Source organism: Aureobasidium namibiae (genome assembly GCF_000721765.1).
Source record: "Aureobasidium namibiae CBS 147.97 unplaced genomic scaffold scaffold_9, whole genome shotgun sequence".
Lineage (NCBI taxonomy): Eukaryota > Fungi > Ascomycota > Dothideomycetes > Dothideales > Saccotheciaceae > Aureobasidium > Aureobasidium namibiae.
The window spans coordinates 314,087-333,057 of record NW_013581200.1 but is presented as its reverse complement, the minus strand read 5'-3'; the positions used below and the strand labels follow the sequence as shown (position 1 = coordinate 333,057).

The 18,971-nt window shown below is 52.0% G+C and overlaps 7 protein-coding genes across 7 annotated transcripts; 3 read left to right on the top strand and 4 right to left on the bottom strand.

Annotated features, from left to right (window-relative positions):
- Window positions 1-80: 80 nt before the first annotated feature.
- On the bottom strand, window positions 81-3,091 carry M436DRAFT_47925 (uncharacterized protein; the record flags this gene model as incomplete). Its single annotated transcript, XM_013571662.1, has 4 exons — window positions 81-224; window positions 276-2,335; window positions 2,528-2,767; window positions 2,842-3,091. 4 exons carry the CDS (start codon window positions 3,089-3,091, stop codon window positions 81-83), a joined length of 2,694 nt encoding a protein of 897 aa, XP_013427116.1.
- A 2,370-nt stretch (window positions 3,092-5,461) lies between these two features.
- M436DRAFT_64025 (uncharacterized protein) lies at window positions 5,462-5,913 on the top strand (the record flags this gene model as incomplete). Its single annotated transcript, XM_013571684.1, has 3 exons — window positions 5,462-5,560; window positions 5,618-5,786; window positions 5,840-5,913. 3 exons carry the CDS (start codon window positions 5,462-5,464, stop codon window positions 5,911-5,913), a joined length of 342 nt encoding a protein of 113 aa, XP_013427138.1.
- Window positions 5,914-7,394: 1,481 nt separating this feature from the next.
- Window positions 7,395-9,518, bottom strand: M436DRAFT_47911 (tripeptidyl peptidase A; the record flags this gene model as incomplete). The annotated part of the gene is made up of 4 exons (XM_013571658.1): window positions 7,395-7,691; window positions 7,748-8,004; window positions 8,267-8,941; window positions 8,990-9,518. Coding segments are annotated over 4 exons (1,758 nt in total), but the record flags the coding sequence as incomplete, so codon positions are not given.
- Window positions 9,519-10,876: 1,358 nt separating this feature from the next.
- Window positions 10,877-12,649, bottom strand: M436DRAFT_64023 (uncharacterized protein; the record flags this gene model as incomplete). Its single annotated transcript, XM_013571683.1, has 3 exons — window positions 10,877-11,583; window positions 11,641-12,215; window positions 12,267-12,649. The coding sequence occupies 3 exons, from the start codon at window positions 12,647-12,649 to the stop codon at window positions 10,877-10,879; spliced, it is 1,665 nt and encodes a 554-aa protein (XP_013427137.1).
- Window positions 12,650-13,690: 1,041 nt separating this feature from the next.
- Window positions 13,691-14,818, bottom strand: M436DRAFT_46986 (2-dehydropantoate 2-reductase family protein; the record flags this gene model as incomplete). Its single annotated transcript, XM_013571494.1, has 3 exons — window positions 13,691-13,870; window positions 13,924-14,573; window positions 14,623-14,818. The coding sequence occupies 3 exons, from the start codon at window positions 14,816-14,818 to the stop codon at window positions 13,691-13,693; spliced, it is 1,026 nt and encodes a 341-aa protein (XP_013426948.1).
- A 610-nt stretch (window positions 14,819-15,428) lies between these two features.
- On the top strand, window positions 15,429-17,594 carry M436DRAFT_73015 (uncharacterized protein; the record flags this gene model as incomplete). The annotated part of the gene is made up of 2 exons (XM_013571783.1): window positions 15,429-15,663; window positions 15,715-17,594. 2 exons carry the CDS (start codon window positions 15,429-15,431, stop codon window positions 17,592-17,594), a joined length of 2,115 nt encoding a protein of 704 aa, XP_013427237.1.
- Window positions 17,595-17,969: 375 nt separating this feature from the next.
- M436DRAFT_73014 (alpha/beta-hydrolase) lies at window positions 17,970-18,823 on the top strand (the record flags this gene model as incomplete). Its single annotated transcript, XM_013571782.1, has 3 exons — window positions 17,970-18,251; window positions 18,309-18,685; window positions 18,739-18,823. 3 exons carry the CDS (start codon window positions 17,970-17,972, stop codon window positions 18,821-18,823), a joined length of 744 nt encoding a protein of 247 aa, XP_013427236.1.
- Window positions 18,824-18,971: the final 148 nt, after the last annotated feature.

Genomic DNA, 18,971 nt, shown 5'->3' with positions numbered 1-18,971 from the left:
CAGCCAAACCCATATACCACATGACTTCGTTGTTGCTGTTTAGAATCACTTTTGAGTTAGACCTCGAGACTGCCGTCAGTCTACAACGCCAACCCAGAACCATCCCCTGTCCACCTGTATAGTGCAAGCACCTCCCTGCGGCGTTGCTGTTGCTCGCCAAAGTCTTCAAGACTGCGTCCACGGACTTGACTCAAAGCGCTGCGCATGACCTTGCGGAAATTTCTCTGTGTACGATGTTAGTTGGAGTTGTAAAGTATCGATGTTAGAGAACGAACCTGATACTCTGTGTTCAGAGTCACGACACAGACTTCATGCGCTCGGACAATCTGCTCACACGCTTTGACGACACTAGCGCTCGCCTCTCCTTGTAGCTTGTCGGCGATCAACAGCAGCAGGAAACTACCCTGGAGAAGATATATGCCGAAGAAGAATGGCATGAAACTGAGGTCCGGGTCGTAGTCGAGGATACCACTAATGGCGTCGGCAGCCGAGACAGCATGCCCAGTAGCCGAAACAAACGATTGTGAGGATATCCACAAGTCGTTGTCGTCTAGGAGAGATATCGGATCCCACTTGCCATTCAGAAGAATGTGCAATGTGTGCATTAGATGTGTTCCGTAAGCCACAATCGTCTTGGTAAGAAGAATGGTTTCGGTAATGCGATTACTACTCGTGGATTGGTTCGACGGACTAGCATTGTCGACATGCGCGCCATCGGGATTTGTGCCATCAGCAGGAATGAAGCGCGCTTCAAATGCTTCCAAGCTCCGTCCGTACGAATCCAGCTGGAGACTGATTTCGTGAGCCATATCGTCCAGATCCGTGCCGTTTCTGAACCGCATGCCGAATCGTGGATGGTTACGCGTATGATTCAAATCCACAATTTCTCCCAGAATGGTCATCAATGGCAGGAAGTAACCGAAGATACTGTGTCCAGTACACTCTAGTGGCGGACCTCTCCGTCGGTAGTAGGTTTCAGGCATGTTCTCGGTCGTGTAATACTCGCCTGCCTGGTAGAAGGACTCGTCTTCGGGTTGCAGCAAGCCTTCGCACTCAGCATCCAGAAGGAAAAGCGGTCTGTTGTAGCAAAGTGCAAGATGCCTGTCAACAATGTATAGTAGCCACCAAGCTCTTCTTCTCTCTTCTCTTTCTTCCTCAGTCACGGATCCGGGTTGCGACATTGACGCCGGCATGCCGCTGAACCTTCGAGAGTTAAAGCCTTGTTGGCCGTTTATGCCCATGTCGTTTTCAGCGTTCCCATCGGCGATTGCGTTCTCATCCTGTTGCAATGAGGGATCCGGATTGGGTGGAAGTTCTCTGCCTAGTTTGAGCTCCCGAGCCAGAGACCAAGCTGCGTTCCACCAGCGTAAACTAGCAGCTTTGTACTCGCTTGCTGATACCACGGTAGCAAGGTTGATGTAGGTCGCGACATCATCCAAAGCTCCTGCAGCGCCTGTAGAACCACCTTCGCTGTCGTGTCTAGCAGTATGCAATGCCACGCCAAAGCCTCCGAGTGCAACACCATTAACGACGGGGTTCGCTGCTTGAGTAGAACCCTCAGTCGGGGTATGAATGAGCGGTCGCAAGAGGCTAACGGTAAGCTCCAGGAGTTTCTGGCAGACTTTGCCCCTTGCTGACGGAGGGGAAGTCAAGAAAGCAGATTCACTAGTTTGAGCACCAACCCAGAGCATACTTGCAAGCAGAGCAGGGCTGCATGTGCGAGGGTTGTTTTGGCGTAAGAAAGAGTGTTTGCGGAAGATGATGCCTAGAACGTAGGGGGAGGCAGGCTGAATGAACTTGCTATACGAGCTAGAGAAGTAGATCTCCAGAAGATCGCAAGCAAGGCTGATTGGTATGATGGCCGAGATCCTTGAGAGAATAGGTTTCAGCACGGGGTAGCGCAAGGTCTGGTTGTTGGGTTGTTGGAAATTGGTATACAGAGCAGCAGAAGGAGACGGTAGCTGTAGCCATCCGGGGGAACCAGCGTGTGGTGAGGTGCCCATTAAGCCATGTGCAGAGATAGGCGACTCCCCCATGCGGAAATTTGTGTTGAAATTGTTGTTTTGACTCTGCGGACTCGGTACAGCATAAGGACTTTCGGGGTTGAAAGTCATGCCGTTTGGATAACTTAGCGGAGCAGAGAGGGGAGCAGCATTGGCAGGCATCATGGGGTGGTGAGCTACGGCAGATGGAGGTTGTTGCAGCACACCCCGGTGATAATCGTCCATCGGAGCTGTGTAGTTAGTGACGCCGACGGGAGTTCGGTCGGGCATAGCTGCGTGATTTGCGCGAGGAGTGGGTAGAATTCCAGGCTGGGTCTGGCCATCGACAGAAGCTCGGACATTGGAATAGCGATCGTTTGGAGCACCAGGGACGGCATCTTTGTTCAGATTCAGCGGGGGTAGGTGGTGCTGAGGCTGTGGTTGCGGCTGAGGCTGAGGCTGTGGTTGTTGTGCTTGAGTGGGCTGGTGAGGAGGAGGTAGAGGTGCGGCCAAGGTCTGAGGGTTCGGTACAGCTATCGAGGCACGTCTTGGGGGTGGTGGAGGGATGTGGTGAATGCTCGACCTCCGTCGCTTGAGCGAGTTCTGGGCGATTTCGATGGCGTTTTCCGGGGGAGCGGAGTGCTCATTGCTCGACTTGGGACTGTCGTTGGCGCCATTGTCTGAGCCAGCTGTCGCGGGATTCTGAGACTGGGCAGCAATGTCCTTGCGCGAAGCCTTGCCTCGCTTCTTGCGCTCGCGGTTGTATTCGCACGTAAGTCCAAATTCTACATGTCATGACGCGTTAGTCCGGGCTGGCGTCTCGGCTGGGCATGGGGTTGAGTCGAGAGTGTCAACATACCCACACAATGGGCGCAAGGAGTCTTGCCATCACACTTTGTTCTCAGCTGGTTGCATTGGTCGCACGCCCGGCTGATTCTTCGTCGCACGGGCGCTCCGTTGCTGCTGGCCTTGTTGCCAGCGCTCTGGTCTTGTGCACTCTGGGGCTGGCTGAAGGCATCGTGCTCCTGGGGAGCTGGGTTGAGGTGCGAGTCGTGGAGCTGCTGCAGAGCGTACTGCGATCCCTGGGCCAGAGCATCCAGTCCAGACATGGGAGGTTGGTTGTGGTCGTGGTGTGTTACCATGTTAGCACTCGACATGCGGCCGAAGCCTTGGGGATAATGCATGCCGCCGGCTGACAGCATTTCGGTGAGTGCTGGATGGTCGCGTCCTCCGGCGTCAGGTCGAGGAGTGTCGAGTTTTTCTCATGCAAGACGAGGGGCAAATTGAAGCAGAACGGAAGGTTTCGAAAGCCTCTCGAAGTTCAAGTGCGGGCAAGTTTGGGGTCCGTCCAGGATCGTTTGCGGGATGGCTCATGATGCAGCCCGGGGAATCCGCCAAGACTTCTTTTCTCCACACCGTCCACACCTCGGCCTTTTAACCATGCATGCACCTACCTGCCTGCCATTTCCGCCGCTCTGCCCGAACCTTGAATCTCCCCAGTCCCTGATCAATTTCCAATTACCCGCAGATATGCTTTGTGTCAAGCCTGTGCGCCCTGCTGCTCTTTCTTGCACCCTTGTCGCCAGCTGCAACATGTCCATTGTCCGCAGTCCTCGACAGTCTCCACCTGCCGAGTCCGAGGTACGCTCTGTAGCGAGTAGCGAGCATGCAGGTGGCGTACGTCTTAGCCATGCTAGCTTGTCCTGATGACCCGCTCAGGACGAGGACCTGATGTGGGCTTCATCTCCACGTGACACGCCCGTGTCCTGTGCCGAACCCATTTTCGCCCTCCATTTGCCCAACTTGTTTGATGATCCCTTCTACTTTTCCACGCGCAACCTCTCAGCGCTGCCACTTCTCGCATCTGACGTGTCTATAGCCTGCCTTTTATCCACCGAAGCTTGTTCGAATTACGGCGAACTGCATCCACGTGCATTTTGATTAAACATCTCCCGAACAATCCTGTCTCGGGCCTATTCCAATTACTGTGATTCAAGCCCGTTTCGCACGGTCACTGCATTTGCTGTGGATCGAGACCGCCTCCAGAACAACCCCCCACCTTCACCCCGGCCACCCCCGGCACTCTGTTCATCTTACTCCATCTCTTCGCATCCGCTCTCTGTTTTGCTGGCACTATTTCGGTCTCAATTTCGTGCTGACATGCTGTGACCTCATAACTCGTCTATCACATCGAAGGATTAATGCAGACGCTTCTCGCGTCACGTCAAGCCATGACAGCAGAAGCCTTGCAGTCAGATCCGCACCCGTGACCATGTATTGAAGAGCTTCCTCGTCCCGAAACACTTCCTCTTGACCGACCTTGGATGAGAATAGCCATGCTGCCACAGTGGCTGCTTCATAGACCGCCCACGTAATCCATCTCGAACCGTTTGCGCAACCATGCGTCCTGGCGCTTCCCATATCGAGAAACCCCATCGTTCAGACTTCCAGCCAAATCAACTCAGGCAGGTCATTCCAGACTTCTGTCCTTGACTTCGTTGATTAGCATGGCCTCTCAGCCTCCATATGCCTCTCTTGTCCAAACTTATCTCGACAGACATCTACCGAAATTCTGATGTCTTGATGCCGCTTGGATCTACACCTACTTCTCCGTTCTTTCCTTCAATTAGCCCTAGCTTTAAGCTTCCAGCCAAGATGCTTATTCTGACATACCAGTGCTAAGGTCCATCATAGCCTGAATATCTTCTCTCGCCGATCAGCATTCTTGTCCGGTGTCGAAAGCATAATGCTTTACGGTGAAATTCCTTCCCCATGTGCCAAATTTTGCAACGGATCACGCCATAGGGTGTGGGCTCTTAAACCGAACCAGGTTATAGAGACTCCAGACTCGAGCTGGCGGCTTCACTAAAGTCACACCAAGATGCGTCTAAAATGTCATGCAGATCTAAAGGCCCAACTCTACTAAGCATCGTTTGGCACGGTTCAATCATCGGCGTCGCAACTTCTGGAAGTTCATGAGCAGGAGTCGCTTACCTCCACGACCTGGATTTGACGCGCCAACAAAACTGCGGCTACATCACCCGTCAAGTCCATTCTGATGCAAGTGCCACATAGAGAGCGAAGATGACCTAACATTTTCCACGTAAAGTCCAAGCTATGTCAATGACAGTTATAGTTACTGGCTTGAGGATTTGCCCAAGAGTTGTACTCAACCGCTAAAGACACGAACTCGACAATATGTCGGAAGTAAGAGCAAGCATCTCGAAGACTGTCGAAAGAAATATCACGTGCCATGCTTGCCTTTCACTCAACCACTATGGCCATTGAGGGAATGCTCGACACGTGGAGTGCTGATTCCACCGTCATCTGGTTGCATTTTAGCTCACGCCTTGCTTTGCGGTTTATTGAGTGAGTTGTCAAAGTTTGCTAAGAGTCATCGTCATGGGCTCACGCATACATAAACTGCTGTCTACGAACACCTCTTCATCTCCCCAAACCCTGCAAGACACTTTGCCAACATGCAATTCTGGAACTGGTTTCTTCTCGCAACTGCAGTCTTGGCCACTGCAAAGCCCCCCAAGCAGTTGGTCGATATTAGCACATTGCCCGAGTGCATGGTAAGCATGATAGTTAGTTCCTTACGTTGTTCTCGACAAGCTGATATCATCTGGAAGCAATATTGTATGCGTCAGGAGAAGAAACACTTCGATATTGATAAAGCACCCAAAAAACGGGTGTGCAAGGAGACCAGTTCCAAAATCGTCCCATTCTGGAAATGGCTCTACAAAATTGGGCCATGTGTGCGTAGAGAATGTGACGAGACGCCAGACGAGACATCAGATGGTAAGATATGGTTGACACTCGGGTTATGACTATAATGACGCTCCGCTTCGTAGCCTTCGATGCTTGGTATTACGACCTTTGCGGACATCACTTCTCGAAAGACAGTAAAGACTATGACGATGACTAGTCTGAGAGATAATGCACTCTTAATGGCTGTAGAGGAAGAAATAAAGTACAATGGTTTCTAAATCCTGCTCGTGAGGATGAGAAAGATGAGACTCTCGAGAACGCTGAGGCCGGAGGAGAAGAAACTGTCGATTAGTCTGGGGCTGGGGGCCGAGAAGGAGGAGGCTGCCCACTGTTAAAGAGGGAGAGGTCGAGACGAATGTGGAAACCGTCGAAGCTTAGACCGAGCATTGGGGTGACCTACTACAAGACTATGCAGATACTACGAAAGTTGAAGCCAGTCTCGTCTATGATAAATCCAAACATGAGAGTGATCAAACGACTGTCCAGACGCCTGTCTAGAGTCTCCTGACTAGGCTTCAACTCTTCTGACGATGCTAACCAAAAGAAGTTATTGCACTTCTTGCCTCTTGATGTTTCGAATACCCCCTACGCATATAAACTCCATCTGATCTCCGATGTGTTCTCTCTAATAGTGATTCTGTCCACATGTCAGTGTGTGAATGTGGCGCGGAGAGTAATTGACCGAAGTGGTCAAAGATTGATAGCTGATAGAGAGAAGAAAGTCTTGTAGAAGTCGAAGAAGCATTGATAGCGTTCTCTAGATCGTACATGAATGTCTCACTACTAATGTTTCGGTGAAGAGTATCTTTCGAGCTTCATCATTATCTCTCCCTGAGGGGAATAAGGAGATTGGAAGGGGGCTAGCGATTTGATGCTTCTCGATGGTAACCATCATATATCTCAATCATACTATACATGCAATATATCTCTCATGTTTCGTAACCAGCCCCTTTCATATGGCGACAAATAGCTTTTGATACAAGCGAACCATGACAATCATACAAGCCATTAAGCAGTCGAGTTACCCTTGGAGATCAAAAGAGTACCAAAGACGTTCGAGTTGGGTACGGCCTTGCCAACCTTGCTCTTGAGGTAGCAAGCCGAGCCAGAAAACGAAGCATCAATACAGCCGGGTGTCTGATCGCAAGCAGCAGCACAGCCCTTAATGCCACCGGTGATATACACTTGCTTCAAGTCACCGCCTTGATGATCGACACCACACTCGACAAAGTATTTGGAGCCGGAGGTCGTGTTGTAAATTGTGTTGTTCCAGCTGGGGCATGAGACAGTCGTCGTCAACTGAGCATGGAGACCGACAGGTTGAGAAATAAGGCGAGCACCGACGGCGCCAGGCTTCGAAACTGCGGTTCCAACTGCGCCTTTGAGGTAACAGGTGGTACCGGAGAGCTGGACATCGATGCAGCCAGCGGTACCTTCACAAGCCATGATGCAGTTGTTCAGTCTGTCTGTGCCGTTGACATAAACTTGCGAGAAGACACCTCCAGCGTGATCGGTACCGCACTCGATCTTGTAGGTGCTTCCGGTTGAGGGGGTGTATTCGAGGGTGTTCCAAGATGGACACGACGGAGTGTCAGTTTTGTTATACGCACTGAGGCCCAGAGTGTCAAGCAATACTCCGAAATTAGGCAAACCTAAGCCTGTAACGCTATCCCAACCGACTGTTGCGTTCCAGGTAGCCCAGGGAATAATGGAGGCACCAGGGATTTTAGCTCCGGTTTGACCATTGACACCATTGCAGCCGGTGGAAGCGCCCTGAGTCACGTCCAAGAAGCCAGACTTCAGGGAATAGAAGAGAGGATTGACGAAACCAAGGGCAGGCTGACCGGCCTTGAGACGAGCATCATTAAGCATACCGATCATGGCGGCCCAAGCAGGAGCCGCGGCAGAGGTTCCAGAATAGAGAGCAAGAACGCCCTAGATGATGTCCGTTAGTACCAACTCTCGAACTAGTAAGGCAATCGGACACTCACATTAGCGAAAACAGGCCAGTATGGGTTACTGCTATGAGCTGAGACATCCGGGAACCCACGTCCGCTGAAGTTAGTGAAGGGCGTGTAGTACTCCTGGACGGATTTGCTGATATAGGAGCCCAGGTAAGTCTCGATGGCAGCTTCCTGGTACCACGCACGTGGGAAGTAATTGCTAAATCCACCCGTCGAACCATCCCACGCGATTTCGGGATCTATACCTTGAGTACCGCCAACTGCGGTGACGTACGGGCAGGTACCTGTCAAGGAAAGAGTGGAGTTAGCATGCTTTGTTTGTATAGACAACGATAAACGACCACAGAGTCAGGACAGGCACCAAATCTCTCTAGTCGCAGTACATGAGCACTATCCCAGACGAGCAAGATGCCGATGGAGTATGCCGAGCATCTCAATGGAAACGTCTAGTTACTCGGATAGCACTCTGCGTCGCGACAGGGAAACTTTGGTGTCTGTATGCCTTCGGGGAGTCGTTAACTCGTGCTGTGTGTTTTTTGCACTTACCAGGAAAGGCAGGGGTAAACTGAGGTGTCTTCTTGCCGTCGTTGCTTTGGCAAGGAGCGCCAACTCCGGTGTCGCCCGAGGACTCAAGGATCGTGATGCCGCGAAGACCCATCATACCGATCTGGTTGCAGACATAAGTGGCATAGTCGATGGGCACAGTCTGCTCATCATCTCCATACGAGTTCGAGATGACTTGGGGCAGAGCTTCGTTGGGCTGTGAAAGGAGGTATGCGTAGTAGTCCAAGTAAGGCTCGTTCGAGTTGTCTGCCTCAGTAGGTTCATCCAAGTTGGGGATGAAAGGAGGAGACCCTCCAGTGATAAATTCAGTAACGGGCAGTGGGTGAGCCAGACCGAAGATGTTTTGGGCATCGAGGTTGGCCTCGCCGATGGTTGTGTACTCAGGCTCTTGGTGATTGACACCGCCGTTGATCAGAGTGACGTTGAACGACTGTTTGGGGATGTTGTACTTCTGTTCATAAAGGAAGAGGTCGGCTTCGATGGCCGATTCGTTCAAGAAACTGCCAAAGCCAATACGACTGCCACTGGATGCGTCTGGAACATAGGTGATGTTAAGAACCTGTTTCCAACAATCAGGACCCAGGTAGGCAGTACCGCGAGCCGAGTGTGAGATACAGGTGGTCACACGCTTTGCCAGGTCCGATTGTGGCTCCGACTCTGACGCACGTCTCTCGATGCCAACGGTTTCCGGCAGTCTGAGAGCACTCTGCGCGTTGGTACGCCCAAAGAAGGTGGTGGGCGAGACAAAGTCGATGTGGTTGGAGATCTCGTCGGGAACTGAGTACGAGAGCGTTCTCAACTTCTCAACGCCAGTGGAATCGTCCTTGAAAGTTGTGAAATTTGCTCCAAAAACCTTGTTGGCTTCGCCGATGGTCGTCTTGATGGCGACATGCAGACCACGGTCAAGACTGTTCTCCAGTCCTGATGACTGGGCCCACGAAGTCACGGCATCAACAGAGCCGGTCGATGGTCCAAACAGAGCGTTGACCTGATCAGCGGTGTAGTATTTGCCGTAATTTGAGCTTGATGGGTCGGAAACTGATCTCAAGAGGCCCTCGAGCTGGTCGATGTTCTGTTGCTTGACTGCAAGCTTCAAAGTGATTGACTGGGAGGCATCAGGTGTACCCGAGACGGACCATCCTGCTGGTACTCCTGGAAGTTGGTCACGGAGCGAAGCTGCCAGAACACTAGGGACGGTTAGAGCCGCAATTGAAAGGAGAGATGCCGACAACATGTTGACCAGTACAAGACAATCACAGCTGGATGAAGAGACTGGGAAGAAGTTGGGAGGGGTATTGCCCTGTTTATACCTATCTATAGCCCCTCACGGGTAGCTGCTGAGCCCTCTTGACTCTCCAGTGGCACCTGTACTGTACAAACACCGCCTCGCAAGATAGTAGAGTACAATGGGGAAATTGCAGAACACGAGACCTGCAGATAGCGTCCAGTCTACTGCGAGAACTTAGATAGTGATCATGGGGGCATGTGCTAAGAGTGTGGGCCGTAGCACGGCAAATGCTTAGACTCATGCTTAAGTCGCTGATGGCCATGCAGAATGGTGGAATACGAACCAGTCCTTGGATCCAGGGGCTTCTAGAGGAAGATCAGTACATGTTCGCCATCCTTCACCTGCCTATTTAGAGAGGGTAGTCGCGTCGGAGAACTTTACGGCCGCAGATCGTATACAAGCTCGTAGCCACAACTTCGGTTAGATAAGACGTAGAGTAGCATCCAGGAGATGGACAGATGAACTTTGTAATTTGTAGACAAAGTACGCGGGGCACACGACATAGCTTGCAACAAGAGGCGATGGCGAAAGAGGAAGGTGAAAGGTGGGTGGAGTTCTGTGTGAAATACGAAGCGCGACTGGCGGCATCGGCCAAGCGCGTTCCAGCGGCCGTCCAAGAAGCTTGTTTGTCTGACAAGTTTCGACCTTCAATCCTAGATAGCATCAAGTAAATTATGGCTCTGAGCGGGCACGTTCGGTCTATCCTCTGTAGCCGCAGCCTCGGTGGGTGCACCGCGATACCGAGCAGAGATTACTGATGGTATCACTACTTGATGCCCTCCGTGTGCTAAAGTTTGCACAAGATGCCGAGCACCCAGTAGCGATCTACAGTGTGACACGGGACAGTCGCGTCCGCCCTCCCTCCTCCCTGTGTGTAAAGGCATGTCACGCGTAAAGCATATGGAGAGATATCGGAAGACCTCATGATATCGGGTGCAATGGCATGAACGGAGCTTGCTAGGTCCAAGGAGCGGCATCTTATCTTTGGCACTGTACATTGCGGGATGCGGTTCATTTGGTAGATTGATCGTCAGGTACCGCCGCTTTGCTGCATAAAATACTCTACGCTTAATACGCTGCTATTATGAGTTGTACCGTAGCTACAGCCCTGTGTACACATATAAATATAGTCCTGTCCATCGACTGCTGCAAGTCGAGCTTGGAAGCAAAAATGAGCCGAGGTGACCTCTCAAGCGTGCGCTTAGCGTACCCTTGCTACGCCGAAAGTACAGATATGATAAAGCGACCGAGAAACCATCCCATGCAGGAGAAATGAAAGTGAGTCGTAAAATTTCGTGATTGGATTAGTCGCTCAACTCAGCCATCTCTCGTTCTTTGGCTAGAAGCGCTTCCCTCATCATGGCCATCTCTTGTTCCAATCGCGCTCTTTTATCCCGTCGCGATGATTGGCCAGCTGGCGAAAAGTCTTCGGCATTCATCACAGCCAGTGGAGCTTTGTATTCTTGAACCATAGTAGTAGATCCAGATACAGGAGGACCGGAAGAGAGCGAAGGGTCTATGTTCTCGGCTTCGCTTCTGTGACTACGATCGCTGCGAGGATATGCTGGCGAAAGAGGTTGACGCGCCTGGTCCGAGGTATTGCTGATCGAGAAGGATCGTTTACGTGAGACTGGTGGATTTGAAGGCTGTGCGGGTTCGGGCTGTTCGGCCGATGTCGGACGTAAAGGCTTGCCGAAATGCGTAAAGTCGACAGCGATAGGCGCGCGGGGAAGACGAGCGGGCTCGAAGGAAGAATGAGGAGGAACGATTTGATGGGAGTGCGAGTGGTCGGCGTGCTGGTGTTGTTGTTGATGTTGCGACTGGGGATAGAAGGGAGGTACGGATCTGGGGGCAGCAGGCTCTGGAGGAGGCGAGATTGGTTGTGTGTTGTTGACGGAGAAAGGAGCGAGGTGCTGGTCGCTAGTAGCAGGCATGACTCTGCGGCGACGCTTGATCTCCGACTTCTTCATGCCAGAGGGGCGGTGGACACCGTGGAGCTTGTAGTAGAGACCTGCAGATGGGAATCAGATTTGATCAAGATTAGATAAGAAGTGGTCGCAAAACATACCGCAAGCATTGCAGATTGTGTGTCCGTTGTCGTCGCGTCTCCACAATGGCGTAATTGTCGTACCGCAATTCTGGCAGGCCACCGTGACGTTGGCCGCCGGCGCTTGGCTGGGTCCGGGGCTGTTCTGTGCCTGAGGGTACGGGCTCTGGCTAGCTGCGTGTTGGCCTTGGGGTTGGCCTGGTGCCCGGCTGTCGTTTGCTTGTGCCAGAGCAATCTGCGCCGTCTTGCTGACCCGGTTGTTGTAAGCCGGGCATCCATTGCATCCATCGTGGCCTCCGGTACCGTTGCAACGACCTCCACCAGGGCATGTACCATTCGACGTCGTATCGGTGACATAGGTAGCTCCTCCAAGCTGTTTGGCTGATGCCGAGGGCGATGAGCTCTTTCTGTTGCCCGAGGCAGTCGTCTGTTGGTCTTGTTGCTGCTGTTGGCTGGCTGGCGATGCTTGGGCTCCACGTTTTAGGTTAACGGGTCGCATTTGATTTCGAGCCTTGAGGTAGAGTCCGCAGGCGTTGCATATCGTGTCGCCAGCTGGAGAGCGTCGCCATAGTGGTGTTCTCGTTGTACCGCAGTTACTGGGACTTGGTCAGCATGTGAAAGTCAAGTGGTGTAAAGACACAAGTTACCTGCACACTTGACCCGCTCCACCCATGCCCGTGTTGAAGGGTTTCCTTTGTTTGACCCATGTGAGTTCGTGGATGGATGGCAGTTGCAGATTCTGTTGTTGCTGGTGATGCGAGTGTTGTGGAGTGAGCTGTTGTTGTTGCGCCGAGAGACTCGTCTCGCTGCCGCCGTCGTCGGACTGGCGTTCAACATCACCACCGCTTCTGCTGCCGCCGTCTGCTGTCGACGGAGTGGTGCGACGATCGACTATCGGCGGCGCATGCTGGATGCCTTGTGAGTGTTCGATCAAGCGTTCGGCGAGTTCCAGTTCTTCCTTGGAGCGTTCGTTGGACAGGCGTGGGCCGGCGACAGGAGACGGCGCAAGTGTCGATGCTGGGTTGGACATGGTCGGAGATGGACTCGATAATCACACTCGTCCTGGACAGAAAGCGCAACACGACCTTCGGTGCAGAAGGCGATGAGCGAAAGGGTCGCGCCAAGCCAGAAGTCCTCAGAGAGCACGCAACTCGCTGCAGCCTATCCAGCTAGGTTATCGTTCCTGGGGGAGATGGTCCTTCTTGGCGACGTGATAGCTAGCACCAGGTATACAAGTCGATGGAACTCTTCAACAACCCGCTTCGAAAATTCCGCGCTGGTGATCCGATGATGTCTCCGGAGGGTGTACGGCCGCGTAGGTCTGGTCTGCGTGCGAGACCGAAGGGAGCAGCAGGAGACTGAAAGTACGAGATCACGGTTGATGACAATGCCTCTGATCTCATTGGCTCATAGCACCAGGACATTTCTTGACTTGCAATGCTGATCTGGAAGCCTTCCGACTGGCCCGTCGACTCCACTCTACCGCTTTACTTTTAGGCAATCGAACCTTCTGCGTGCTTTCGCTTAACTTGGCATTCCCGGTGACATTTCGTCCATCTCTCACGCCTTCGCCATAGACTCTCGTAACCACGCCGACGTGTCCCCGTAGCCAACGGATCCGATGCCACCTTCTGCACCATCATGGCCATCTTCCTCGGGCCGGCGACCCTTGCGCAGAAGCGAGCCACTTTACCAATATCATCAGTGCTTCCCGCGGCGCTCAGGGTCCTTCTGCTCTGCCATCCGTCGTGGACACCGTGCTGATCCACAGTTGTACCGTCCCTCGTTGCAAGTCTTCCCTGTATGCTCAAAACTATTACAATCAATGTAGCTATGAAATGTACAATCTTTCCCGAATTCAAAGGTGTGGCCCTGGAAGTATTTCAAGGCAGTCTCCTCTCCGTGACACCGCAGATGGCGTAGCGCGTCCCGATGACTGATTTCATCGCTGCGTGTCACCGAATGGAAGAGGCAGTCGATCGAGACATCGTAGAGTAGAAAGGCTATGTTAATGTAGTCTGCATGGAGCATTACTAGATATGTATTCGCCGACTTGTCGCGTCTTGGTCCACTATTCGGCGACAAAAGTGCCCTTTGGTGGGATCGTCACCCTGCCTCTAGCTTCTTTAGTTCGCCATTGGATCGCTTGGAGGAGATGGTAGAGGACCTGTAATGTCGGCATTGGGACGCCCAGAGCAGTACCTACCCTCAATGGCTCTCCTACAATGTTTTCAAACTCGGTGAAGTTGCCCTGAAATCGTCAGCTCCTGGTCGGGTCATTTTTTCAGGTTGTAGTTCGCAAACCTTTCTGATGTCTCCCAGCATGCTGGGAGGAAGATACATAGTCAACGGATCAATGTTGATCATGAAATCGCAGACATCTGGAGGAAGGTGCACGCCCACTGCTTTCGCTGCAGCTCTGATCTCTTCCATGGCAGGTTTGACCAGTCCGTCGATGGCGCCATCTGCAAGTCGAATACGACCAGTGTCAAGCCCAGTGAGAGCACAGATTGAGTTCAAACAAGCATTATACACCAACTTTCTCCATCTTGCAAAGTTGACATCCAGTTGCAGTTCACAATCGGTCTTTCCACCGGCAGAGTAAATCCGGACAAAGTCCCTCGCTGCAGCCTCCTCGTCCTTTGTGGATAGATTTTTGTTGTGGAAGGGCCCGATCAATACTCGATCATTGTCATCGTGCTCGATCACACCAGGTTCGGTTTCATGAGATCCAATCATGCTTACGCCAGACAGAACGATGTTGTTTGGGAATGCCTCGAACACTGGCTTCTCAATGTTGAGCCCATTCTGGATGAGCACAATCACAGTACGGCCAGGTTGTACAGCGGGAGCAATGAGGTCCGTGAGAGCAGGTGGGCAATCTGGCTGATTTTTGGTTGTGCAGACAATGTAGTCGAATTGCTTCTCCGAAGCCTTAGGTACATGGTCCACGACTGGAGACTTTAGTATCATTGACCTTCAACTGGTAATATGTGGACTAACCCTCGGTTGGTCGCCATCCTTTCAGTGTGCCGTGATCACAAGATGCAATCTCGAAGCCCCTCTCTTTGACAGCCTTGTAGTTCGAACGCAACACAGCTGTCACTTCTGCGTGACCACCGACTTCGAGGTTTAGTGCTGCGATCGTGCCAACTCCACCACTACCGAAAAGAAGAACCTTGGATCTGTCGGTATGCATCTTGAATTATGGATTATGAGCCGTGGTATTTGTCTTGCAATTGTAGGTAAACAGATTGTGTGAGGACAGCTATCTATATCTGGCTGGAGTAACGTCAAGAGGAGGTGGTGTTAAGATATCCCTATCGCGGCCAACATGATTCCCAAAAAGAGCAAGTGTTGGCCGAGGAAAGAGGAGACCGCTGCTCGGCCATCTGAGAGAAGCCTTTCGCCGACAAGAAGGACAGGGAGAATTTGAACACGCCGGTCTGTCCGAAGACGCCGATGTCACAAGGAGAAAAGCCAACTTCAGCCTTGACCTCTTGCGCAAACTCGGCGGAGAACGCAGCCTCGATGCTAGAGAACGTCGTATGGCCGATGTCAGCTGCATATGTTCTATAACGAGCTCACTGTGTTCTCCGATCATATGCATTGCCGTCGGGTTTCGACTTCCAATTTGCCGTTGAGTGTGTTTCCCCCCGAAGCACGACACTTTTACTCCGAGTAGCAGTTCACCGGTATGAGCAAAACGAGAGGCCTTCGGCCTTCGTGGCCTCGCATATTTTCCTATCTGGTGACTCGGTCTTGCCTTCTTCTTTCTGTGATTTTTGCAGCAGATCAATAAGAAAACAATGAGTCCGCGATCAAACGCGTGTTCCACCTGCCGTTCGCGCAAGGTCAAGTGTGATAGGACCCTACCAAAATGCTCGGCCTGCAGGCGACTAAACCTGGACTGTGTTCAACAAGGCGCCGTTCAAGGATTAATCTGGCTCGACCCTGGGGTGCCTAACAAAACAACTTCTCGGAAGTGCAGCACAGAGTCGCCGGAAAGAGAAATGGGTCTTCGTAGGAAACCACTCTTCTCGGGTAAGTCTGGAAAGCAACTACGCATTTAGTCCAGGACTAATCCAGTGCCAGATCGTGAGCGAATTGCAGAATGCTCCCGGATGACAAGACAGATCTCAGAGCATCAGGTTGAGGGCCTTTTACTACATCTTGATACGGAGGCCGAAACGCTGGATTATGATGCGCCGATTAACCATGGACCTTTTGGGGTCTTCTCTCTGCACAAGCCGAAGTCCCCTTCACTCACACCTTCATCTCCACCTGTGCCTGAGCCGGAAGCCCTGCCAATTATCAACTCACTGCCCGAGGACGACTGGTACGGCATTGACTTCATGAACATTGAGCAACCATCGCATGACTTCCAGCCCGTCGTGACAAAAAGCCCTCTACCTCTATCATGGGCCACCTCATCACCCATGCTCAACTTTGGCGATGGCATGGACGAAGCTTTCAACATGAATTTCAGTGGAGTCGAGGATCCTTCTGGTATCACGGATTTGACTCGATTCTTCCCTCTCAGCCCACGTCTACCTACGCCCGTTACCTTGACCTTCTCCCAGGATGTTGCGGGAATGGCACCTGGAGTTATGCGCACTTTGCTGGATCATTACCAAACCTCGATGATGGGGTGCTTCACACCGTTGCATCACGAAAAGCCCCCATGGAAAATCCTCCATCTGCCTTGCGCGATTTCAGCTTACGGAGAACTGTCTCTTCTTGGAGACTCGAACAATGCCAAAATGACATTGCTGTTTGCAGTCCTGGCTATGAGTGCCTTCAACCTGAAGCATTTACAGACCGACCCGTCGGAGGCCGACAACTGGCAATCCATTGCCGAGTCATACCGTGAAAAGGCAAAGGCACGCCTGAAGCTTTGTCTTCGCGAGCAGAGCGAGGAGCAGAAGAAGTCAAAGTACAAAGAGGTCTTGATGGCTCTGACAAGCATGGTAACAGTCTGTGTAGTCAGTGGACAGATGCAAGAAGCGAGATGCTACCTTCTGGATGCCGAACGATTCATTTACATGCAAAGTTTGAAGAAGCCCAAGCAATCACGAAAGGTAAACATGCTCCACAGCATCTACCTCTACCTACGGATTATTGAGGAAAGCACATTTACTCCAGTCGAGGATACCCAACCTCACCTGATCGATCATTCATACGCTATGACAAGCGAGGCACCAAGCGCAATCTGTCGCTACCCTTCGCTGTGGACCGACCGTGTGAAGCTGGGCTCGGACATGGACTTTCAGGACCTGGAGGCACGACTAGTTTCGTTCCCAGCCGACCACGACGAACCGACTATGTTTGAGCAGATCTACGGCATCCCCGAGTCACTCTTCCGTTTGATCTCGCATGCCACTCACCTCGCTGACGAGGTCCGTCGAAGCCGCTCTGTTTATCCCGGAGGCATGTCCCAGGACCTCGCACAAAGGGCCAAGATCATTGAGGCAAAGATCTGCAATTGGAAGAATCCTTACAAACTGTTGGCTGAGAAGCAAACACTGATCGTTTACGGGCCAGCAGAAAGGTCCAACAAGATCGAGGTGCGAACGGATCTACTTTACAACTTTCTGGAAGCGATGCACTGCGCGTTAATCATCTACTTCTACCGCCGAGTGAGAGACACGAACGCAACGGCCTTGCAACACTATGTCGGCAAGACGATCCATCATCTTCTGGAGCACGAACAGAAGAAGAACATGTATGGCGACACGTCGGCCTATGTCGCTTGGCCTGGTTTCATCGCCGCTTGCGAGGCCTTGGACCCTGTTCAGCGTGAGCAGATCTCTGCGTTTATGTTCAGAGCTGGTCAACAGTCTGGCGTAGGCAGTCTCTTTGTGGCCGCTGATGTAGCCACAAAGGTGTGGGCTGCAAGAGACGACACGGGCTGTCTTGACGTGTCGTGGAGTGACATTCTGGCTACCAGCAAGAATGGGTTGATAGTTACGTGAAAGAGATGGATCGTGTCAAGGGAATTATGACTGATGATGGCTTACGATATTACGAACTCTAGCAAAAGCTGCAATACCTAATCATGAATTATTTGTCTATACCTTCTGGTTGCTTCGAATCTACGAGCGACGATCATGTCATGGAGATATCGGTGTTGATGGCCTTGACGGACCATGACGCGTTATATTCTTGTTACCCCACACGTCGAGCTCTCGTTTCTACCCGGGTGGTTCCTCGGGTGGAGCTCTCTCGAGCTGATCAACGATTGACAAATGCCTCTGGCCGTTGCTCGTTCTCTGTGCTTCAAACCAAGTTCAACTTTCTCCTTCTTCCGCTACACAACGTATACCCAATTCATCAGATACAATCACACGATGCAGTCTCAAGCTTGCTGTACCGTTCCTCCCGTCATCAGCAAGGGCTACAATGCCAAGGGCACTTACACGACCATCGATGGCATGAAGACCTATACCACTGGTCCCAGCGACGCAAAGAAAGCTCTCCTGGTCGTCTACGACATCTTTGGCTTCAAGAACCAGACCATCCAGGGTGCTGATATCCTCGCAACCAGCGACAAGGAGAACCACTACCAAGTCTTCATGCCCGATTTTTTCGAGGGCAAGCCCGTCGACATTAGTGACTACCCTCCTGACACTGTATGCATTGCTTGTCGCATTTCAAACCGAGAAACGGATAACTGACAACCAAAACAGAAGGAGAAGGGCGAGCGCCTCGGTCAATTCTTCCAGACCACTGGCGCCCCACCCAAGACCGTCAGCCGTCTTCCCAAGGTCATCGAGGAAATCAAGAGTCAGAACAAGAACATTACATCCTTTGGCATTGTCGGTTTCTGCTGGGGCGGCAAGATTGTGAATCTGTCTTCGCAGAAGGACTCACTCTTCAAGGCTGCTGCTGCATGCCATCCCGCCATGGTTGACCCCAACGATGCAGCTGGCATCACCATTCCCATTGCCATGTTGCCCAGCAAAGACGAGGACAAGGAGGCCGTCGAGAAGTGGGAGCAGGGTGTCAAGACCAAGCACATCGTCAAGTGGTACAACGACCAGGTCCATGGATTCATGGCTGCTCGGCAAGTCTTTTCTACGTCATACTTGAGAGAAGGTATGCTGACTCACTTCACAGTGCCGACCTCGAGGACGAGAATGTCAAGAAGAACTACATGGACGCTTACGGTGTGCTACTGAGCTTCCTCCACGAGCACCTGTAAGTGCCTTTTCACCACTCTGCAATGAGATGCAATCCTCTTGGTAAGCGAATTGTCGTTGGTGTTGCAAGTCTCGGTGATGCATTGGTGCTGACAGCTCGTCTACAGGGCCTCTTCCAACGCGCCCAAGCTATGAAAGAGCATAGTGCCG